At 36.7% G+C, this 22,666-nt stretch overlaps 2 protein-coding genes across 6 annotated transcripts in view; both read right to left on the reverse strand.

Moving 5' to 3' along the window:
- The window catches only part of LOC118747677 (prominin-like protein), a 52,552-nt gene extending 40,893 nt beyond the window's left edge, over positions 1-11,659 (reverse strand). For all 5 annotated transcript variants that reach the window (XR_004993972.1, XM_036481740.1, XM_036481742.1 and 2 more), the window contains exon 1: positions 11,538-11,659. The gene's annotated coding sequence lies outside the window, so the exon portion shown is untranslated. The remainder of the gene's footprint in view (positions 1-11,537) is intronic.
- A 2,171-nt stretch (positions 11,660-13,830) lies between these two features.
- Positions 13,831-21,932, reverse strand: LOC118747678. The gene is made up of 7 exons (XM_036481743.1): positions 21,768-21,932; positions 21,529-21,690; positions 21,122-21,472; positions 19,554-19,714; positions 17,726-17,850; positions 16,690-17,659; positions 13,831-14,769 (listed from the first exon to the last, which is right to left on the reverse strand). Exons 3-7 carry the CDS (start codon positions 21,273-21,275, stop codon positions 14,584-14,586), a joined length of 1,596 nt encoding a protein of 531 aa, XP_036337636.1. The 5' UTR covers positions 21,276-21,472; positions 21,529-21,690; positions 21,768-21,932; the 3' UTR covers positions 13,831-14,583.
- Between the last annotated feature and the right edge of the window lie 734 nt (positions 21,933-22,666).

Consider the following 22,666-nt stretch of genomic DNA (forward strand, 5'->3'; position numbering starts at 1 on the left):
CAACGGTTCGTATGGGCATGATTAAAAGTTGAATACAAATTGATATCCAAGTTTTCTAAAGTGGTTAACTAAGATTATTTTGCATACCAAAAATGTCGCTTTTGTTTGAGAATTGGTTGGTTCTCCAACTGAGGTACTTACACTTGAAAATCAACATTGGAAATTGGAAACTCCACTTACATATATGCGCCAGTTTTTTTTTTCAAATTATCTTTTCAAGGACACGGGTCCCATTCCTAGAGGAGTGTTTATCCCAATGCATGCCTTTTTTAGAAAATAGAAGAATATTTGATACAAATTTTAACAGCTGAGTAAATGTTTTATGGCTTCAGAGATTTTCGAGATCTACCTTGATTTATTATTCTAACTTATTTCTAAGTGTGATGCCTTCAAAGTTTTTGAAGGAATGCACAACATAGAAATGTTCGTAGAGAACACTTTTCTCAGATAGATCTGTTCATAAGCCTACCAGGGCAGGTTGAAATGTTCGCGAAGTGGAGGGTTTGAAGAAGGCAGAGATATTTCTATTTTTTTTTTACCTGGAACTGCTTGACTACTCGGTCGAATCGGTTTCAGTCAAATCCGTTCACTAATCTTCGAGAGATATCGCAAGATAAAGACGTGAATCGAGGAGAAAACATGAAATGTGGAGAAAATTTACTCTCGCTACAGGATTAAGATCTTCATCGAGAAAGGAAAAAGAGAAGAGATACCATCTTTAACTTACGTCATATCTTGCTAAGGAAACTCTGCGTTTCATAAGTAGCATAGTATAACCAATGAAGTTAAGAGAGTTAATTGAAGACCACGAGCCCTCAGCACAGTCGATTAAGACGGCGTTTCCAGACATTATTGAAAATTCAAAAAACCTGTTCTTGAAAAGGCAAGTGTGACAAAAAGTATTACAGAAACTATTCAAGTTATTGTCTTCGCGCTGTTTGATTTTCTATGATTATCTTATTATGTCCAAAGTCATCGCAAGATGGAGACGAACTTTGGGTTCTTCGCTATAAACCTGACTCAAAGCACAATTACGGAAAAATGCGGGGCAAATGGGCTTGAAAAAAGTATTACTAATGATGAAGAAGTGAAATTTGCAAATTCTGCCTATTTTGATGGCCCAAACAAAACGTTTCTTTAAGGTACATTTAGTTAGTGTAAGCAATATATCAAGCTCAAAGTAGATTATACCAAAAAAAGACAAATAATTTCATATTTAATTTCGCACTAGAGATGGGCGCAGCACTAAATTTTCAATCCCGATTCCGCCCATATCGACAATCAAATTTTAGGTCCCTAAATAAAATTCACATGGCCTTTAGATTCATTTCAAACAATATATCTTTTTCTGTAATATTCCACGTTCGTCGTACTAAAAAAACTGACATCTTCTGGTTATTCTCTATTGCTTGTCGTTCGTTTTGGTCTCAATATATCATTAAAAAGTACTAGTTTTATATAACATTTTCTGAATTCCTGGAAGTTGCGTGTTTTATCGACAATGTTGGGGTACCATTTTTTCCCCCGTGCCGCCCGTAAATTTTAAAGACCTTCGCGATACCGCCGATCCCGGTCATTTTAACCGCGGGTCCTGCAAGTCCCGATATCCCGCGCCCAGTTCTATTTCACAACCTTTCGTTTTCATTCCGTAAACTTTTTGACCACTCGCCGTATAGGATCATGCCATAAGGCTCTATACCTCCTGACTTACATATTTTATGTTCTTGAACTTCATAGGCAGAATTACAAACATTCAATGAACCATTCCTACAACATGCCCTCAAGCGTTCGAAAAATTAGTCGAATATTGCTGTCTCAAGATGGCGTATACTATATCTAAGAGGAAATTATTTGAGAATACCCATTAAAAATTTATAATTTCTCTTACAGACGATTCTATGTTGGACTGGTCTGAATCGTAAGAATCAGTTAGGAGAAAGTTCATTACATTGCACCTAAAGATGCTATTTAGAATATCTGTTTGCGGTTACTTACGAAGCCGAAGTTCAACAGTTAGAATATAGTCAATTTCCGCACTCGATACAAACATATTTACATTGCTTCCATCTTCACTCACAAACCCAAGTATAATGAGTGTATCAAGTGCCGAATGATATGAAGAATTGGATGATGGCGATTTCAAAAAGATAACTGTTACTACTATTTGTGCTTGTAGATAAAATGTGATGAAAGAAAATAACTGGAGAAACGCGACCAACAGACAACAAGACAAGGTTACTCACCAGAAAGCAAAGCCAATAACATCCAGCAACATTGTATTGTGAACTTAACTTGTGCTGTGCTACTAAGATTCAAGAAAATAAGAAAAAAAATTGCAAAAAGTTAAATGCAATGGCAAAGAATGGAGAATAGAATAATATAACAATGAAAGCAGCAAAAAACAAAATGAATATACATTTCAGCTTACATGTGTATGTATGTATGAACGTTATGTAGAAGAATAATTGGCAGACTGACGGGTTTTAAAAGAAACGAGACCAAATTAATACAATATGTTACATATAGTTACACACGTACATACATACATATATACCAACATAAGTATATATGTAAATATATTTGTTTATTTGTGCATAAGTACTTACAATGCTAAAGATCAAAACGCAACGTCAACTGCAGATTACGATGCACACATACACACGGATATCCAACACTCGAATGCATGTATGTAGGTGTGTAAATATATGCACTATGTCTATTAAATCCAGTCTTAAAAGCATACAGCCATAAAAAAAAAACAAAAAACTAAGACTTGGAAATTGAATTGTTGATTAAGGCAACACATGTGTCCCACAGATGATTCATGCTTGGCAATTTTTCTTTTGTTGTTTTATTCTTCGTTTAACAGAAAAGGAATTAGACGCACGACTCGTTAGCGAGATGAAAATATGCATATGTATGCTGCTTTATCTTGGTTATTTTAATGTTTAAATATATTTTAATTTGCGGCCAATGAATTTTTATCGTCTGTGAATTTATTTTCTTAAGGAAATTACAAGAATTTACACACAGATTGGCAATGAGTGTAGTTATAATGAATCTCTAAAAAAAACCTTCAAACTCTCATAGCATTCAAATAAGCGAGCTTTGGTCGTAGAGCGTCAGCTATCGTCAAGGCGTGGGCAAGCCAAATTATATCTACCTGATTCTTCAAACACGGAGAATGCCTTAATCTATCACCATTCTCATTCATTCATACGACATAGCCTAGCCTGTGTATCCTCTGTATCTAAATTCGCACTAAGTAAGTGGATGTCGTTGTTCCATCGTCGTCGATATACGCCGTCGCAGAATATCTCGCTTCATCAAATAATATCATCGTCCATGCTTCTGCGCCTACAACAGAATATCCATGGCTGAGTGGAAGACCGACCTATCCAGGCGGGCAGTTTGAAAGCGACCTATCTCAGAAAACTTTTCAAGAACTCTTTATTTCGTAATTCGGTTCGAAAACACCATATTTCAGCTGCCGAACCAAAAACGCCCTATCTCACGATCTTCCACTCAGCCATCGATATGTACTTAGTGTGATTTTCGTTCGTCGAAGCAAGTGCTCTGTTGGCAACAGCGATTGCCTCGTTGTTTCTAAAGACAAATATTGTTATCGGTGTTCAAGTGGTTCCCAAGTAAACAAAATATTTTACTTTTTTTAATTATAATTGTCAACGGTGACGTGGGTGCCTAGATACGCGTGAGTCTACTGGTTGTTTGATGGCGGCAGATACTTTGTTTTGTCCCTGTTCACCCTCAGACTCATGCACTTTACTTCGCTATCAGGCTATCATTATTTTGAGGGTGGAAGGCACATTTATAGTACTCCGGCTATGAATCCATTTACTGTTTTACAGCAGAAGAACCTTAACGAATTTTTATGAATTCATGACATGGGAAAGGGACTCACGAGTACACTCCTGAGCATGGAGGTAATTTAAAGTAAACTTGCGCTTGCTCTCAGTTTGCGCGGAGGCAGTAGGTTTTCTACAGGCAAAAGTCATACCTTGAAAACAGATCAAGGATCAAAAAAGCACATTGATATCTTGAGTCTTTCATTTTGTTTATTATCAAAAGACTGATACCTACTAGGACAGTGAGAATTGTCTTCAACAACAGGGCTTCGCCAGGCCAAAAACTTACTGGAGGCATAAACTAAAAAGATATAAACTTTTAATTAACCTCCCCAAACTCGAAACTTAGAATAATTACAGGAATCCTCACTGGACACTGCAGATTAAGAGCATATCTGCACAAGCTGGGAATCTGGTCGACCGATCTCTGTCGTTTCTGCGATTCAGCTGAGTAGACACCATCTCACCTGTTTCTAGAGTGTGATGCCGTAGCGAGTCGACGAATGAACAGCATAGGCTCAATGTGACCTGAGAGGCCCTGCTGGACTTTCTGGCATGGGTGATGGGTGCATACCAAATATCTACCTAAGTATCTTATGTTTATTTTGTGTGTGTTTCGGTTCATATGTAACGATACTACATATTCCTGTTAGAGCTCGCTTTAACTGCCCTGTTTCGACAGAGTATTTAGCAGGTAGTTCGTTTTCGGTCGCTCAAATCCGCAGGAAAATATAAATAAAGTTATTTCTGCCTTCCTGGTTTCTGTGGTTGGCGCCTGCATTTTCTTGTTAATTGACCCTTCAAAATAATTGAATGCTGTTGGCGTAACAGTCTTTACCAGGTAAACATAAATCTGAGGTGTTCCGGTTAATTATTTCCGACTGCAACAATTTTTGTTGTAATATTTTTCCGACAATTTTTTATAAAAATTGGTTCATTCCACAACAAAAAAAATACAAATATAATTTCTAACCTTTGTGCAAAACTCAGCAAATTTTCACGCAAATTTTCAACTTTTTAATCAGATTTTTTTATAATTTTTTTGAGTACGCAGTTTTGTATGGATATTTATTGAATTTTCGCGAGTTTTGCATTAAGTTTAGAAATTATATTTTTATGTTTTTTGTTGTGGAATGAACCATATTTTTATAAAAAATTGTCGGAAAAATATTACAATAACAATTGTTGCACATATTGTAACAAAACAGCTGTGCCAATACTTTTTGCCGGTAGTGTATATTCAGATCTTTATCTTCTACATTTAATAATAGGTCCAATCCCGTATTCCTGGGATTAAAACTAGTAAAACTGTCAAAAAATAAAAATTCGCTCACAGCGAGAGAGTAACACTGAAAAGTACGGGATCGCTTTCTAGTAAAAAATGGTAACTTCTGACGAACTTCAACATAACCTTAAAATTTTGGTTGCATTTTTTTTGCTTATTTTGTAACCAAAAATACTTTCAAAAACATTAGAATCCAATTAAACACGTAATTAGCAAATACTTTTCAACATGCATTAGCTGAGTGCACTTTTCTCCTGTTTACAATTTGGTTGTCAAACACACTACACACTGATCGTTTGACAAATTTACCAGCAAAAATTCTTCGGACTAAAACTGGGAACTTCTGACAGATAGAGGACCTTATTTACTCTAATTTTTGTCCTCTCAATTGTCAGGCAACCGAGTACGGGATGGACTTCTAGTAAAATCTGACTAACTTTGACTAGTCCGGACTCGTACGGGATCGCAACTTATATTACTTTCGTATCATCTTTAAATTTTTTTGTTGATATGGAAAAAAAACTCGAAATTATTCTATTTACAGCAATTGTAGAGCAAAAATGGCAAACACACAAATAATTTCGCTCAACACTGTACCTAACATTATGGTATTAAACTGCATACATACAAGTGAATAAAAATATTAGCAAAAAAAAACACTCAACTAACTCGTGGGCGGCGCCGTTTCTCACACTCCTTAAAAAGCAACTTCGAACTTCAGCTACCTGTATACTCGCATACATTTTTATTTAATCACGCGCATAATACGACCTTGAGATCTTGCAAAAATTCACTTATTTAGTAAATGAGTTAAGCGAAGATTAAGCATAAATTATGACAGAAAAGGATCATATATAAAGATCCTAATGCTCACTTCGTAGTGTCATTGATTTGAGCTAACTTCAACACAGAACTACTCAGCAGCAGCAGCAGCAGCTAGAAAAATAATATAAAAACAAAAAGTAATTTGTACACAAAACTGCCATCCAGTAAAATGCCATCACAACGCCACCAAAATTACAATGCTAGCAATTATTTTGCGGAGAGCGAGGAAGAAGATGATGTACCGCCACCAAATAACGAAGTCTCCGATTTAATAGGATTGATTTTGTCAAAAATTTCACGCAATGACGGACCTCTTTTAACATCGGAGGCGCTAGCAATGGAAATCGACTCTTTTGGGCAACCATCGAGAGCAGAAGCGCCAGCAGCAGTAACGCTGGAAAGACGTTCAGTTTCTGCGAATGGTGCAAGACGTTGGGTAGGAGACGATTTGATTTGCGAATACAAGGAAGTCCTTATACTTTTGAATCGCATTTTAATATGGAGATATCGACAAATTTATGCAAATAAACAGCAGACAACAATGAATTAGACGTAAGCTTAAGCAGCGATGGTTGCAGTAAGGGCTTTTGAAACAAAAAAAAAACTCTTTTATATTTCACGTAAATCACGTTTTTAATGTAACACAAATGTTTTTAAAATGTTTCTTTTTTTTTTGTTAAGTAAATTATTTGAGAAAAATTTCGATTATTACTAATTACTAAAATTGTAAATTTGTTTTATAAGTAACCTTGAACATCAAAGTGTTAACGTAAAAATAAAAATAATTAGGTAATAAGATGATATAATTTTTTGGCAAATAAATTCTGCGAAGTTTATTTTTTATTGTTGGGTTCATGCAAACAAATTCCGCACAATTTGGGTTCTTTTTCGGCAAAAAAGCGGAAGTTATTCTGACAATAAATATTTATCCGCCGAAAAAACAACATTTCTGACGCAACAAATTTGTTTGTCCACGTTTGTGCTAAAAAAAAACTCCTTACTTATAGGCATAAAATCGGAGTATTTTCTAATACATATAGAGCAGAGGTTTCCACGAATTTGACAATAACGAAAGAAGATGAAAACATTGTAGATTTGCATACATACATAAATATGTATGTTTATCATAGCGCTGGCTTAGAGTGCAAAGTTGCTAAGTCCATTTTTTTTTTATATAAATGTTGTGTTCTTTCACCGCCGTAATGCTTGATGAGATGACATGTGCTGTCGCCGTGCATAGAACTGGCAACTGGCATGTTTGCTGGATAAATGCCTATCTAATGTCAGAATGTGGAGTATGCGGATATCCGCATACTGTATAGATATCCGAATAGAGCGCACTCCATAATCCCGACTTTAAAGATCCCGACAAGGCATAATCTAGACATAATCAAGACATAACCCAAACAATACAGACATAACAAAATCCAGACCAAATAAAATACAGATAACACATTATTCAGACAGGACAAACGCCCGACAAATGTAAACCCACGACAAGACGAAATCCAGATTAAAAAAATTACAATGCGCCCGGCAATGGAGTTTAGGACTTATGCTTAAATATAAACGGTTACTACGCCACAGTTTTTCGCTTCTTCACTGCAAGAAGCCTAGCCCTCTGCCCTTCAAAATCCTCGGCAACCATTTTACCACAAGGACGAAAGCTGCGTATTCTCGTCGATGGCAAACCAATTAAGACGGTGAATAACTGGAAATTTGTCAGATCTAGCTCTCTTTCGCGGCGCATACAACCGAAATTACCAACAAAGTACGAGCCGTAGCAAAGTCCTCAATTCCCCAATTCGGCAGTACTTGGTTAAAGATAAAGAAACGGTGTTGCAAACAAACAAAGCAATTGGCAGTCTGGTTCTAAATTATGCATCGCCTGTGTGCTCCCCGGAGACAATTGGTACGTAGGGGCCGAAACTACAGACATGCCACAATACAACACCCCGGACAACCACGGGGTGCCTTCTGATGTCGCCAGAACTTCACATCCACAGTGAAGACGAATGGGCACAACATCATTCTCAGCAAGCAGTTCCTAGCAGGGTGCTACATACGTCAGCACCCGAACTTGCTTGAGCTGAAGGACCAGATCCAATACTACGTACAGCACTCATGGGACTGGGACTGTACAGACAGGCTACTAACGGCATTTACAGAGTACAATGGGGTGGTCCAAAATAAGTAAAGTCGAAATATCATGTTTCCTGGGCCTACCGTTAGTTGAGTCTGCGGACAAATACGTTACAACAGCAACCATGTATTTTATGCAGGGTTCGTATTTGCACACACATGCGCAGCACATCCTAACATTTTACGCTCACACACGTGTGCTGTGCATATAAAAAATTAAAAACTTGCTCACATCACATGTGTGTGCTGTTTGGTAAAAAGCACGGGCACATGTGTGTACATTTCTTTTTTTATTAATATAAAGCACACGCACATGTGTGTGCTTTGCGTAGAGAAACTTATACACTTCGATTTCTATCTCAATTCTTAAAATAATTTTTTAATATGTTTTCTGTCATATAAAAAACAAACAACACCTCACTTGTTATTGAATTGTCTTTCAAAAAATAACGTTTAATAAACAAATTCTTTTAAAAATATATTATGTGCATGTGCATGGGCTGAAATTTGTACAAAAATCGGCTCACACACATGTGCATGTGCTTAATAACAAACAGCACACACTTTTCTGTGAGCAGAGTTTGTTTTCCACTTATGCACACACATGTGTATGAGCAGTGAGTACAAGTTGAATGTGTTTCTGGCGTGTGTGTGAGCAGAGCATGTGTGTGCAAATACGAACCCTGATTTTATGCATTATTTTTGAGTGAAAACAGAATTCAATCATGAAAAAAAACGACAAAATAGGTATAAAAATAATTTAAAAAAAAAATCACGCGATTTTTTTAATTATTTTTATTTTATTTTTTTGTCGGGATTTCTTGTATGGACTGTGTTTTGTAGAGATTATGTATGGTCGGGATTTGGTCGTGTCTGAATTATGTCTGTTCGGGATTTGGCCGTGTCTCGATTATGTCTTTCGGGATTCTGTATTTCGGGGTTTCGTAAATCGAGAATTCATTAAATAACCAAAAATAAAATTGAGTCATTTTAACGCAATATCCATACCTCCTTGCTTAAGGGGGCAGCGCAGAGTTTTGACCTTAATTTTATTAATTGACGTTATTTACAAAATATGAACGCACACTTTTTTTTAATTTGCACGTTGTCCTGGAATTCTGGTACCAGTATCTAGATCAAGATGGGTAACGCAGTAAATAAAAATCTTCAATATAATAAAAAAATACTGAAGAAGCACTTTAGTACTTTTTTAACATAAATTTTGATTTGAAATGTTGCCTCTTAAATGGTCACGAAATTGCTTTAGCGAATTAAGCTATATGGGTGACCAAGGCATTTTGTATGGATAGTCAGTTATTCAGTTAGAGATTTATCGGTGAATTATATTCAACATTTTTCATATTGGTTGAATAAAGTAACAAGCAAGGAAAAAGGTTAACAAAAAATTTTTATGATAAAAGAATGTATATTCATCCCGATTTTTTAGCGGATTTGGCTTTGGGGTGCAGGTGCGCTAATTGGTTGACCATGGCAAAATGTATGTACACATATAGCGCACGTTTAATGATACAACGAAGTAATTCAAAATTTCCATTTTGTGGGAAAACGCTATCAAAGTTTTATCATTTCATACAGTTGGTATACAAAAAGAAAGATGGAAAGACACATATCTTCGCCAATTTTGGGAAGTTTGGTTATCTGTTAGACTGTACATATTCTTATTAGATTCCTGGTTAATTACATAATAAAATCTTCAAAAACGTAAATTTTGAGTTACATCTCTACATTATTAAACGTGCGATATGTACATATCGACGGCTTAGTAGAAGATCTACCTATCTCGGCAGCCAGTTCGAAAATGCCCTAGCTTAGATAATTTTTCAAGAACGCTCTTTTTCAGAATTCAAAACAGCCTAGCTCCGCTGCCGATTTAAAAACGCCTTAACTCAGCACATTTCCAATACATTTTCAGCTCAGATAGGACGTTTTTGGACCGAGTAATGAGATAGTACGAGCTTCAACCAAATTCTGAAGTAGGCCGTTATTGAAAAGTTTTCTGAGATAGGGCGTTTTCGAACCGGCTGTCGAGATAGGTCGAGCTTCCACACAGCCGTTGAAATGTAACATCTTGAGATTAATTAGTTCAATTACTTTGTTATCTAAACTGATCAAGGGACAATCACTATTTGTCCCATTCTGTTAACAAAGATTTGTTAACATTTATTGGTACATACATTCATATGTACCTACATACATATGTACATACATACATATGTATTTCAAAATACTTGATAATGCAACCTCAGATATTGCATGGGTTACTTCCGTTGCTGCAATCCGAAGATACGCCATAGTGTGGTTCCATTCACACACAACTGCTACACAGCAAGTCTGGTCGAGAAGAACCAAGTGGGGAAGACACGAGCGCAATATTAAATACAAAGGAGACCATGGATAGTAGGAGATATTTATGAACATATACATACATACATATATGGCAAAATTAATATATATTTTTCCTGTTTCCAGTGAGTAGTGATGTAGGACGTTCTACCCAAATATTCTGTGAATGCCAAGTCGGTGTTGGTCCGTTGGGCGTTAATATGAATAACTGCCAAAGACCACATATGTACGCCGAAATATCTAGGTTTTGGCCAAAAATATTGACCCCCAATGGCTTAAAAAATATTTTATGCTATATATATGTATGTGCCGAATCCGTATCCGCCGCCGTAATTTCAGCTTTCAAATCCAGGTGTAATCTATTAAAGGTCACGCACATACATATATATCTGATAGAATTTTGATCCTATTTGAAAAACTATCAAACACACTCACGTTCTTAAATTTACAAAAGAACCGAATAATGGAAATAAATATTGTAGAAAAAGTAAGCCAGCAACTGGATAAAAGGACATACCCACAGTGGAAGATTAGTTATGAATTATCCACACTTTTGAGTGTAAATTTTTAGTTTTTCTTGTGTTCATTATGTTTACTGCAGTAAGCTATGCTGGGGGTCACTATAACTACAAGTACGCACGACAGCTAACATATTTCGTTCTACTTACATATCTATATGCATATGTAAATATGTATGTACACATATCCATGCAACCAGAAAAGATTCTACGATAATACATACATACAGACTTTAATGTTGGAAAATACTTTTATTTATTTTATGTGCGATTAAAATTCATGCGTTTTTTATGCAGCACAAAGACACTTCCTCTCAATTTTTATTGCCTTTGCTTTTGCTTTTGCTTTTACTTGTTTACCAACCAAATGCCAAATAGGGGAAAAATCAATTTGCATATGTATTGCATTAAAGCATAGCGCAAACATTTTCAAGAATCACCATTTTATCATGTTAAAACACATTTTGTGGCATATGAAAAACACAATAAACAAATTTACACATTGTGCTTGCAACTAATTGGATATTTATGATTCACCTTTTGTCTTAAACCATTCTTTTTTTCTTCAATAAACAGTTTACACAAGAAACTTTCACATCCACGCCGCGGAAAACACCCACATCACTCAACAAAAGACGACTTCCCCAATCGAAACAAGAACTTCCACTGAAAACGAAAAAATTCATTTTCTGCAAACTGTCATTTTCCCATTTGCGTTCATTTAACCAGTGTTGCCAACTTCAAGCTGCAGTAAACATTCCCCTTGGAAAGACGCCCCGTTTTACCCATTTTAAAACGCGAAAATCTCTTTAATTAATTTGTAGAGTAGATATTTAATTTTTAAAACATTATAAAGAAAAATGTTGGGCTGTCACAATGTTTATACCTTGATCTAGAAACTTAGCTGTATGTGATAAATATTTTCACCAAAAGTCACGTGAAAAAATGTTGTCAAAAGAAGATGCATTAAAATAATTTACGGCGGAGATCGCATTATTATTTGTTTGCGATTTCCATCGTCGGCAAATATTTGTATGCATCTTTCTTTGTTAACATTTTTTGTTTGCGCCTTTTTTCATAGTTAAACACTTGTACGCTGCATTATGTTAAGTAGCCTTAACATTAGCCTCGACTCTAACAGGTCTATTCTGCGCTGGTAATAAAAAGTTTGTAGCCGGTAAATAAAGTTCCTGTCAATTTTTAAACCCTTTTTGCATTCTGTGTACTCTTGTAACCGGTAAATTTTGTTACCATCTCATAAGCTGGTAACAAAGTATTGCCCCGTGAAATATGCAATGCCAGAATTTGCACGATTTTTCATAGCTGAATTGCTGTATATCTTAACTGCATTACCAACGTTCCTAGAATCGCGGTGACAAGAACTGGTAACATTTTTGGTAATAAAATTTTCCGGTTACACAATCTCCGGTAACGTACAGAATAGACCTGTAAACGAAACTTGTAGGCTGAAAGATTTCGACGACTTTTTATTTTCGCACTCTATGCTTTCTGCGAGTTTTTTAAATTGAAAGCGTTCTTGTTATTATTACATGTATACAAAAGAACTTTTTACTCAAATATCTATGCTTACTTTACAATCAATAGGGCAACGGCTTTAAGGCTGTCAGCATGACAGAAGAGATGAGACAAGACGTTTGGCCTTATATATAAAAAGCGAGCCTAAGCCCGGCCCCGTTTTTGCACTGATCGAATCGAATCGAATCTTAGCTCACTTTTATGCATGAGGGCCAATACTTGAAAAGCAAATAAATCAAAAAAATTTATTTAGCTATAAATGGTATCGTTGGCAACACTGCATTCAACAACGCATTCCATGCTAGCGTTGCCGAAGCGTTGTGCTAACTGCGAAATTTTATTCTTATTATTTAACCTACGATTTTTACATACAGAACACAAAATTTTTAGTTCTTAAACTAATCAACATATAATAAGAATTTAAGGGCCGGTTACTCAATGTCTGGTTAACACTAATCTGCGGTTAAACATCGTTATCGACGTCTTCGACTCCATGCATACAACAGGGAGTCGGTAACGTCGATTACTATGTTTAACCGGAGATTAGTGTTAACCAGACATTGAGTAATCGGCCTTAAGTACAGTTGTAGTAAAATAAATCAAGTAAAAACAACTTTCCAAAATCCAAATCACAAAACCCTGATCTAGCAAGCCATTAAGTTCATCCGCCAGTGTTGGGTAATGAACTTAGTCGCGGCAGTGATGCCATCAACAATTTATTTTACATTTAGTGGCAAATTTTTTCATTTGCTGACAGGCGTCTTTTTAGTGAATTGAGAGCCCTTCGCTGCTTTTTTGCGAAGGAATTAATCAACTAATGTCATAAAAAAATAGGACTAGAAATAAATACATTCAAATAGCCTAACAAGGAATTTACGGAACTTAAATGATTCATCGGGAGTCGAGAAGTTTTTATTACAAATCTGGCCTTTAGCCAAAAGAAATATATGGCAGCACTTACAAAATACAAAATATTAACTTCCGTTTAATACGGAAATTTATACATGCAAAATGTACTGTAATTTGACTATTTGCAAATTGTGGTAGAATCGTTTAAATTATTGCAAATACCCGCGCAATCTATTCGTGTCTCACCCAGCACCATTCCTCTAAAACTGTTCGCGCAATTTGTATGCTGTTCCAACAAGAACATCCGACTCTAATGTCATCATCTTTTCATCGCCAAAAATGAGGTTAAGAGCTCTGGGGCACCCTGTGTCTAATGGCTCGAAAGGCTATGGTTAGTGTCCATTTTCTCCTAGTGCGCAGAGGGGCAAATAATATGTAAAGGGGATTAAACAAGTTCAGAGTCTGAAATTCAGACCCAGGAAAATTTATTTATTTACTTTCATTTCATAAACTTATTCATTCTGCTTTAAGAGCTACAATAGCTAAAAACAAAACAAATACCTACATATCCAGAGTGGAAGATCGACCAATCTCCGCAGTCGGTTCGAAAACGCCCTATCTCAGTAAATTTTTCATGAACGTCCTATTTCATAATTCGGTTCAAAAATGACCTATATCAACATATTAAGCCAATCAAGAGTTTCGTTTTCCCCAAACCGGTTCACTTTTCACTTTTGGTTTTCATTGTTTGTCATCCGCCCACAAATTTTCGGATGAATTTTTTTTTTAGGCGAAACTCAGGTTTTACAAAACATTTTACAGGATTTAAATACAGACAGATTAACAATACATTTTCAGTTTAGATAAGACATTTTTGAACCAAATTCTGAGATAGAGCGTTCTTCCACCAAATACTGAAGTAGGGCGTTCTTGAGCCATTTTCTGAGATAGGGCGTCAGCCGTCGGTATGTATAACGAACTAAGTTCAAGATAATTCTGAAGTATTCGGTTTTGAGAAGATGCCTATTTTAATTCTATATTTTACTTTGCAGTTGGGTTTTTGCGTGCCGTGCCGATTCATTTCATCCAATTCCGTTTGCAGCGGAACTTTCGTTACGCGCTGTCTTCGAGATGTATGACTTTGTATTTTACGTTGAATTTGAGGAGAATCTTTTCACGGTCTAACGTGTGTCCTGGCTTAAGATTCAATTTCACGGCTTCTTTTATACAAACGATCTCTTATTGCATTATATAGGCGCTCTTCATAGCAGTAACACTCCGTTCTTCTTTCAGCGCATGAGTACAGTCTACTCAAATATATGGCTATCGGTATTAATGGCAAGAACAAGAGCAATATTAGAAATAACGGTATCCAAATGCCATTCTGAAATGAGAAAATTAAATGATTTATTATTACGAAATAATAACACATTCACTTGGCACCAAATTTTGTTATAAGGATATCGCAATTGATCACTGAGAATACTAATAAGATGGCTGCAGAGAATAATATGGTAATCTAGTAACAGACGCCTATAGTAGCATTTTTGGTGAAGAAGAACCCAGACCAATGAATAGGGACGATACTCACGTACCTCTGCTCAGTCAGAGCGAAGTGAGAGCAGCATAAAAACAAGTCCCCCGAAGTCGGCAATATACATGCCGCAGCTGATGAACTATTCAAAGCCGTTGACGAGGGACTTAACGACGATAGTGTATGTAAGATTGAAGCAGTTTGTGCACCAACTGAGTGAGCTTACTACACCTGAAAAATGCAACACCGACCTATTATTCGCCTTATTATTTGGCGCTGTAACCGCTTCAACGAAGCACGGCAGTCGTTTCTCTTCTGTGCCAATTGGAACTACCAAGTCCTTTTCCATTTGGTCTTTGCACCTCAGTGTAGGCATTCCTCTTCCTCTGCTACCAACAGCGGATTTCGAGTTGCTCATACAGCTCATCCATACGCCAGCACGGGCATGATGATTCTGCGTTGGGTTTCGATCATGATTCAACAACTACAGGTTGTAGCAATCGTACAAAAACAACATTTACCGTTGGTATGAACTCCTTGTGTCATCACCATCTTTTTTATCTATTCATATTCGTGTGTATATGTATGCCCTGCATACCAGGATTTCATAGAATTCTGAAAGGTTTCACAATTTTTTTAAGAATTTTCTTTAAGAAATCGTACAGAAATTTCTTTACTAGTTCTTGTCAACCGCCTCATATGTTTTTCTTTACAGATTTCTAAAAGAATCGTAACAAATTTCCGACACTCTTAAAGATTTGAGGAGCATTTGTTTGCAGGGTATATATATACGTATATGTGTATGTGTACGCGGATATGTAAATATAGCAAAACAGACGATAATTTGACACAAGCGTGCTCATAAGAAGAAGCATAGCTTCTATCGCTATCACCTGTAATTGATGCGCCTTGGTTTCGATGCTGACATTATTAGCGGTCTTAATGCTGGTTCACAACTGACGATTTGTTTGATAACAGGAGAAACTTTGTCTTGTCCTCGTTTACCAGTTACCTCAGCTTCTTTAACCAGTCATGTCTAAATTTGAGATCTTCCGAAACTCATATGGGGAAACGCTAAAAAGCGCTTGCTAACTTTACACGAGCTGACAAAAATCAAAGATTGTTCTTATAACGAGGCATGGAACCAATATTTACACCATCCATAGTTTGCGTCTAAAGATTAAGCGATGTATAACTCTTGCCAACAGGGACGATTTTTTACAAAGTGCAGAAACCTTGATTATGAGTGGACGACAAGAACCAGGACGCATTGGAACAAAATGGAATGACCATGTGCAAAAAGGGTCAGAAAAAAAAAAATAATAATAATAATAATTGGCGAAATTATTGGTCTAAACCCAACCCGAAAAGCAGTTGTAGGGCCATGAGTGGAAAGTAGGTTGATTACAATAAGGGTGCGTTCACACCGAAAGCCGAGCGGCGCCGAGCGAAACAATGTGGAACAAAGCGAAGCTGCTGGTGTTCACACTGAATGGAGCGAAGCGCAGCTTTTCTAACGGATTCTGCTGCAAATATACCACAAAACTTACCGTCAATGAAAAGCGGTAAAAATATTTGCTCATTTTTATTTAAAAGATTCGTTGTAAAATTCGTTTTGATTTGAATATTTTGATATCTTGTTTGCAGCAGCGTCATGAAACATAAAAATTAAATAGATAATTCAAAATCTTAAACTGCTTTGCTCGGAACGGCATCGCTCCGCTCGGCTCCGCTTTCTGTGTGAACGTACCCTAAGTGTTGAACGCTTACCTTGCCATGCGCATACTGCACACATTCAGAATACCGTTCAATATCGTTATTGGTTGTATAGACTGCTCTACTTAGTTCTTCACTGGCAAATGATCGGTAATTCTTCAAACCATTCACAAACATTTCATCCAAATCTTGTGTAGTGTCATTCAACACGCCAACCAGTTTGTCCTTTGAAAATCTTTCAATTTTTTCCACCTCCGTCAAGCAACTTTCTGTGCCTTTGCGGAATCCTTCTTCAAAATTTGTTTCAATCTGTTTGCATTGCTCGGCAATGTGTGCCATGAGTTTGGGTATTTCATGATTATCAAACGGATCTATCAAATGCTTCTTTAGCACATACAAATTACAATGTGAAAGTTCTAAATCCTCTCTTGGATTTTTCATTTCGTTACTTACAAATGAGTTCATTTCATTGTAATACCTTATAAATTCCTTCAGGTCAAATTGAATTTTGAAATCATTACAGATTTCTTGCAACGAACTTTCATCGGCATATATTGCGTTTCGCTTAAGTTTTTCCTTGACTGGCGACATTTTTGTAAATTTAGCTTCCAATTCCATAGTTGCTTCGCTGATATTCAGTGATGGTGCCATTCTGTTTCCCACTTTCATAGCATTTGACGCCAGAAATGCATTATTTTCCCGGTTTCGACAAATATTTGCAGGCTCTTCAGCTGTATCGCCAGCCTCATCATCGGCTTCAGCTCTTTCGCTCATCGATTGATGTCTATCTGCAGATGCTAACGCGTCCGATGCTTTGGTCAATGAAGCCGTTGTTTCTGAAGCAGATAGGTTCGAAGTTGCTTCAGCGCCCAAATTACTTACGGATCGTCTATATCTGTATTGTTGAGCTCTTTCAAGTCTCTCCCATGTGCACCGTTCATTGTAGGCGCCCACACCATGTTCGTAATTCCACCATATGGGTAGAAGAGCGAGCAGAAATAACAAGCTCATCATATAGACTGTTCTAAAGTGTAATTAAAAAAAGGAAATATATTTTTTTAGCGTTAAAGTGCATAATTGATCAACATACAATTGGAATAAAGAGGAACCACACTGCTGACTGCAGCATTTTCTTTTTCTTTCACGTTCACTCTCGCCTCTCCAGCGTTGTCCGCAACATCTTAATATCAATGCCACCAGTAAGATAAATACTATCTGTAATGATAGGTGAAATATTAATTTATTCACAGATGCTAAAATTTGTGAAAAGTTGCAGAAGCTTCATATTATTTACGTCAAACAAGAATAAGATTAGATCGGTTTAAAATATTTAATATTTAATAATCGCTACTTTGACCGCGAAGTTATCTACAAAATTGAGGGAAGTTCTCTAAAAGCATAGGCAGACGGCAGCGTCTCCCGTCTCAACCCGAATCAACCAGTTAATTTTGAATTATCTCGGGATCTGCAGTTGATCCGGTTTAAGTCCTACAACTAATTCTTAAACCAGGTTTCCGACAACAGAGGACTTATTAGGCTAATTGACTGTCACCAGATCGAATAACCGTAGGCCCAGGAAACGTGCGGCTTCAACGGCTAAGTGCGTTCAAGAAGAGGTAATGGTTAGTATCGCGTGGAATTTCTTCGTAAACTAGACCTGCGTCTGGTAAGCCTGAGGCTACGTTTGGTATAAGTAAGAGTTTTACCAGACTCACGAGGTACACACACACACACAGCACAGGTAGTTGTTGAACTCCGATTACGGCATTCTCATTGAATGTTGTTCAACGCTTGCCTACAAACTGTCTACATAGTCTGAATGTATGGGTGTGGAGGCACGTTTGACTAGTCTGTCAAAATGCTCGAGCTGAAGTACGTAGTATGTGTCGGTTTACGCGATTCCTAGGGAGGCAAAAACCAGAAAAAGCTTTCTGAACCCAATGTTACGCTACTTAACTTCGAGCAAGTTTTCCTCACTATGAAGGTAGTATTAAGGTGACTTCAGAAGACATCTTGTTGCTGTACGGAGTGTAGTGCTTTGGTGGATCTGTATTTATGCCAACTCCGGAAGCTTAATTGCCGTATATGCTGTTACCAGCAATGTTTTTTGGTCTTTGTCGCAAGAGCCGCCGGCAATCGATTAGACGACCTTGTTGCGGATAGGAATATTACCCGTCGGAATTAAAATTACATCGACGTTAATACTACTTAATGGAACCTCCTTCGTCCACGTTGAACATAGCGTTACCAGCGATTTTGCAAATAAAAATTGGGAATGGTCTGATAGATAGCTGTTTCGTTTTGAACACAGGTCATCAATTCCATTGCCAAACAAATTGGGTAAAGCCCTACAGTATGGACCACTTGTTACGTTTTCGAGTTATATAGGTTTTAGCCTGGTTCAGAAATTGGTGGTAGAAAATTGTGGGCAAAAGTTGCCCACCTTTATAATGGAGTCCGAAGAAGCACGGTTATCGAATGAAATTTCCGATCGATTATCGCGGGCTTTCGCGTTGGATAAGGTTGACAATAGCTATGAGGCTACATGAATGAGAATTGGTCTCACTTGCAGCCATATTGAATTGTGATAAAATTATGTTTATAAAGACTTTTTTTATATTAAACAATTCAATGCTTCTTTTTTAGGGGGTTTGCGGTGCGTACTACCACTCCGTAGAACCTGCGTTCGATATCTGGTGCGCGCAACATCTAATTAGAAAATGTTTTTTTCTAACAGCGGTCTACCTTCGGCGGGCAATGCCAAACCTCCGAGTGTATTTCCGCCAAGAAAAAGCTTCTCATAAAATCTGTTAGCTGTTCCACAAATTAGAGAAGCAGCACTGCCAAACGCTTTGCAAAAGTGTAAGCGCCAAAATATTATAGTTATTAAAAAATAAATTCAGTTAAATGAAACATACCAAAATTATCCAAACGAAGCATAGCCATTCGAAAATCAAGACCCACGTGGGAGCTGCTTTGTATTTGCGTTCCTCGTCGGAGCTATCGGTTGATCTTAGCTTTGCATCATTCGCAGCAAACTCGTCCGTCAAATTATGGGAAAGTACACGAAGAGTATTGCCTTTCATGTAAATTCACGAGAGGATCCAGATTAAAAAAAAAACAAGTAAGAGCAGCGCTGTCTTCGGCTATGCCGAAGGCTTCATACTTTTCATGAACATCTGCAAATTTTAGTTTGACAGATTACTGATTTTGAATACATCTGCATACATCGATGGAGGAGTTACATACTTATATAAAAAATCGCATCTAAACAATCAGAGGTATGGAAGATATACTTTATATGGCACCAATCTAGGTGATTTTCACTGCTATGTGATCGGTATGTAAACCGGTAACACAATTTATTGGGTTTAGTTTCCTACATAAAGGAGATATATCGCAAAAACTGGTATCTGAACAATCAGTGCTATAGGAGATAAAGCTTATACAGCATAGATTTTGACGATTTTCTCAGTAGACTTTGTATTATTATTTATAAAATATCTTACGAAATTTATCGGTTTTAGCTGTTCAAATAAAGGAGTTTTACAGTAAAATCCCATATCTGAACAATCAGATGTATGGAAGATATATGTTGTAGTCACCCGATCCTTGTTATTTTCACTGTAAGTATTCTGTTAATAATGAGTGAAAATGGTGCGAAATTTCATGTTCCTAGCTGCATAAATGGAGGAGTTATGATAAAAGACCTCATATCTGAACAATCAGTTGTATGGGGGCTGCAGGTTATAGTGACCCGATCTTCGTTATTTTTACTGATAATGAGTGAAAACAGCGCGAAATTTCATGGTCCTAGCTACATAAATGGATGAATTATAACGAAAAATCTCATATCTGAACAATCAGTTGTATGGGAGCTATAGGTTATAGTTATCCGATCTTTTTAATTTTCACTGTAAGTTTTCTGTTGATAATTATTGAAAACAGTGCGGAATTTCCTGTTCCCAGCTATATAAATGGAGGAGTTATAACGAAAAATTTTATATCTGAACAATCAGTTGTATGGGAGCTATAGGCTATAGTGACCCGATCTTTGTAATTTTCACTGTAAGCATTCTGTTGATAATGGGTGCAAGTGCTGCGAAATTTCATGTTCGTAGCTGCATAAATGGAAAAGTTATAACGAAAAATCTCATATCTGAACAATCAGTTGTATGGGACCTATATGTTATAGTGGTCCGATTCTTCCGGTTCCGACAAATGATTAATACATTATAAAAATACGCCCACCTACCAAATTTGATCCGGATATCTCGAAAACTGAGAGACTAGATTGCATACAAACAGACGGACAGACGGACAGACGGACATGGATAAATCAACTCAGCTCGACGTTCTGATCATATAAGTATACATTTTAATGGGTCTATCTCTTTTTGTTCTGGTACTTACAAACATCGGACCAAAGTTATAATACCATTTCATGCCCATGAAAGGTATAAAAACGAGTGATTATGCATGTTACCTCTTTCTTCTAAATCATCATTCACTTCGTCCAAATATGGTGTCAGTACTTGTTTTACAACTGCATCCAAATTTTTCGTGAACATATTTGATTGGCTGTAGACCTCTTCGGTGCTATTCACGATATTCCCAATTAAGCGAAGTAATTCACTCATTTTAAATAACTAAATTGGAAAAGAGAAGTTTCTGAAGCTTTATGCAAAAAACAAAAAGTATAGAGCCCAATAACTTACCGTTGACATTTGCATCCACTGGCTATCTGAATTTATAAAATTCGATCTTGAATAGAAAGCACGACCCTCTTTCGTTTGGGCCAAAAATGTTGTCATATTCCGAAAAATGGCACGTGTAACTAAGAGCGTAATGAGCATTTTTTATTAAAAAACAAAACTTTCTGAAAATACATACAATCATTCCCCATAATAATCTCTAAACAAAGTTCATCGATATCATTTTGCATATTCGAAACGGTTTCATTTAACTGCTGTCTTGCTGCTGGTGTACCACAAACGCTATCCAAATCAGAATCCAGATCCTTTTTAGCACGCTGGGAGGAACTTGAAATGATATCTACATACATTTGTTTGACAAAATTTAATGTTATTAGAAATAAATGTATGTATGTAGCAGTTAAATATCACGCTTACCATCTACAGAACGGAAGGCAGCGACATGAAAATTGTGATAGTCAGTAACGAGTGCTTTTTCAATACTTCGCAGCTTTGTAGAACTTTCTGGTGTACTTCTTTCATAAGAGCTTTCATGCTCTTTCTCAAATTCCCGATTTTTAAGTGTCGAATCAATAGCATTCGCAAGAAAATATCTAAAAACAAGTAAGAAAGGCTAAGTTCGGGCGGAGCCGAACATTAAATACCCGGCGCAAGTATTAAATATATGTTTTTTCACCCTTCCGAAACCTTCCGCTAGATGGTAAGCCGAGTTGTAACAATTTTGAGTAAATTAGCGTCCTTCAATTTCGAAATATTGAAGTTTCAAGCAATTCTTAAATTTACCGTTATATGAGAATCGGCCGTTATATTAGTCCGATTTCAATAATTTTCAACGTTTTGCTTACACGTGGCAAGTACAATAACCATACCGAGTTTGGTACAAATTGGTAGAACGGTTACCGGTATACTTATATGTGATCATAAGTGGGCGGTGCCACTCCCATTTTCCAAAATTTTACCATAAACGCATTTCTTGGTAAAGAATTGTTGCAACCATCAATTTTGAAAAAATGAGCTTCAATATTTAATGATTTATCGAAGATTTTGTATTTCTCTAAATTACCGTTATATGGGATGTGGGCGTGGTTATTGTCCGATTTTAAAAAGTTTCGGCGGTTTTTTATGCTGTACCAAGGCCAACAACTGTGCCAAGTTTGGAAGAAATTGGTGTAGCGGTTACCAAGATATACACATGTAACCATAAGTGGGCGTGGCTACGCCCATTTTCCAAGAATTTATATTATTCTTATTTTTCGTCTAAAACTTATTATAAATATCAATTTTGAGTGAATAATCTCCAGTAGTTACTAAAATAT

Source organism: Rhagoletis pomonella, unplaced genomic scaffold, assembly GCF_013731165.1.
Source record: "Rhagoletis pomonella isolate Grant_MI unplaced genomic scaffold, Rhpom_1.0 Rhpom_scaffold_00012, whole genome shotgun sequence".
Classification (NCBI taxonomy): domain Eukaryota; kingdom Metazoa; phylum Arthropoda; class Insecta; order Diptera; family Tephritidae; genus Rhagoletis; species Rhagoletis pomonella.